A 2,718-nucleotide genomic window follows, 5' to 3' on the forward strand; every position below is an offset into this window, starting at 1 on the left:
GCCATCGGGTTTCACCAGTCCTCAGTCAAATCATCCAACCCATGCTAGCATGGAAAGCGGACGTTAAACGATGATGATGATGATGATAAATAATAATAATAATAATAATAAATGCCCTGATGCAGTGGCTCTCATGGCTTCTGATCTTAATTGATTGGAAGTGTTATCATGTACATTGTTTTGACTTGGTATAAAAAATGGGCTACAGCAAATATTCTGCTTAATACCACAGATTTGCTTGTCAGTTGTTTGACCTTAACCAGTTGAGCATTTCCCTTGGTGGCTGACGATATGTGCATCTCTGATCATGAGCAGAAGTAGTGGGGGAGCATCATAGCCATGTGTTGAGAGGACTTTGGGGTTTGAATAATTCACCTATGGAAACATAGGTGTTTTGCTCAACATCCTTAAACAAACCTTATTCAGGGACCTTTTGAGTGTGATGGGCTACTTGACCTGAAGAAAATCCTGTCTGGGCCCCACCTGTGAGGTCATGCGCTGTTTATCTTGATATGAGATCACCATGCTGCGCACATATGGTTGTGATGCATGTGCCTGGCGTACTCTTATCAGACGGGTAGTCATGGGCTTCGTATATTTTACCCCACTGTCACTTTGATGGCATGCATTGCTCTCTCACTCAATAATAATAACAATAATAATAATAATAATAATAATAATAAAGCTTGAACATACAAAAGTGATATGGTGAAATAGATAGCAGTAGTTCTGGAAGGAGAATAGATCATAAAGTAAGGGAATGATGTGTCAGATGTAGGAGTAACAGAGGGAGATGTGTGGGTAGATAAGGATGTGTCTAGTGAGAGGGTATGATTGTGGATATGAAAGAGTATTGAGAATGATAGCAAGTATGTGAAGGGATAAGATGGAGTATAGAAGAAGGGAGAGCTATCTGGAGGCACAGAAAGGAGGTGCTTGGTGAGAATACTGTTGAAAAAGAAGGGAAGATAAAAAGGAATGGAAGGTTCTAGGGGAGGAGGAATACTGTAATATTTGATATTCTTACATTCTATTTAACTCTGCTTTACTTTTAATCTATATAATCACCAAACTTATATACCTAATTGATTCTTCAATATTACTTCTTCTTTTAATAACTAAGATATGACTTAGAAATTATTGACATCCCTCCAAACACTTCATGAAGTAATAACAAGAAATTCTGTAAAATCCACATTTCTTGTTTCATTGTTGCTGTTGTTTCTTTCTCTTTTCGACTTGACAATTCTTTCCCACTTCAAGTATTGTACATAATACATCTAGTTGTTTGACTAAACACTAATGAATCTTTTCTTTATCTTTACTCTTATACATATTATTAACACTAACTTGTTTCTTTCTTAACATGGTTTGTCATCAACAATTACTTCCTTATTTATTTTCTTCACCTACTTAACAAGAATTTATAACTAAAATCTTTATCCATTTTAATCGTTCAGCGTAACAGTTTCAGAAAAAGCAGGTGAAACAATTTAACATTTCTGCTTGTTTTACTCAAATTTCTTCAGTGGCTATGGCTATAGATACCAAGGGAGATAAATCTGCTAAGTTCCCTTGAACTACAGTTCTGAATCGAGACTCAATGATTTCCGTTATGAAAGAAAATGGAAAAATTTTAATCATGTTAATAGCATTTATTAAAAAACATAGTAAATGAAAAATCTCTTTAAAATATAATGTTTTATATTATATAATATTTTGAGTCATTGACTCCGTAATAACTTCCGCCTATGAGTTGTGCAGACCGTCTGGGAAAGATGGCTTCTCGTCGTGTTGCTAAGACTTTAGTGGATTGGGCTGCTTTTGCTGAGAGGGTGCCACCAGCTGAGAGAGATATATTCAGGGCATTTAAAGCAAAATCTACTAATTTTCTTGCCAAGTAAGTATTATTAGCTACAAGTTAACTTCTCCTTTAATAATTGGTTTTTATGTCCTGATATAGCTGTTACCTTCACTGTCACTCTTCAATATATTTTATATTAACAATCTTTGTTCATTTTATTCACCCTATTTATCGCTAAACTATTATTATTATTATTTATTTATTATATATCCACTGACGTATACTGGTGTTAGGCATGCCCTACGCTAAGGTGACCTCTTCGTTTACTTAAACACCGTGACCTCGATACTTTCCAGCCAAGGACACTACAACTGATCAGGAAAATGACAGAGCTGAGTTTCGATGTACAGACGTCAGGGTTTATGGGCTCATCTCCCTTTCACTGTGCCCGCATCTCACATATTTCATTGTCTTCTGTGACCTTTAAATCAGCTCTTACATTGTGAAAGTGCACATACTACAGAAATAACAGTAACCTCATGCTGTCAATATCTAAGAGAGATGGGTCGAATTGTTTAACTGTTCTCTATAAACTTACCATCATTATTTCCGTACTGCGTAGCCTGGAACCTTAATGAAAATGACATCGAAGAAAAAAGTGTCTAAAATTGTTTTAAATGTTTTTATTGAACCAAATACCCATAATTTTCTTAAGTCATTGTGAGGGGTTTCTGTGGTTAGTCCCAGATCAACTCTGATCGAGCAGACGAGATCAGTCAAAACATTACAGCTGTAACCATCTCTTCTCAGACACTGGACTTCACTTCTCAATGTGCCCTTGATTCTCTTCCTCCCTCCCCCCCCCCACTTACTGCAATAGGTCTGAGGAACGTTGGCATAACTACAGATTCCTA

The 2,718-nt window shown here is 36.3% G+C and overlaps 1 protein-coding gene across 1 annotated transcript in view; it reads left to right on the top strand.

Moving 5' to 3' along the window:
- Positions 1 to 1,736: 1,736 nt before the first annotated feature.
- LOC106882660 (ATP synthase subunit d, mitochondrial) overlaps positions 1,737 to 2,718 on the top strand; it is a 32,996-nt gene continuing 32,014 nt past the window's right edge. The window contains exon 1 of the mRNA XM_014933414.2: positions 1,737 to 1,900. Coding sequence (XP_014788900.1) covers positions 1,752 to 1,900 — 149 coding nt within the window. The 5' untranslated portion in view covers positions 1,737 to 1,751. The remainder of the gene's footprint in view (positions 1,901 to 2,718) is intronic.

Source organism: Octopus bimaculoides, chromosome 10, assembly GCF_001194135.2.
Source record: "Octopus bimaculoides isolate UCB-OBI-ISO-001 chromosome 10, ASM119413v2, whole genome shotgun sequence".
NCBI classification, from domain to species: Eukaryota; Metazoa; Mollusca; class Cephalopoda; order Octopoda; family Octopodidae; genus Octopus; species Octopus bimaculoides.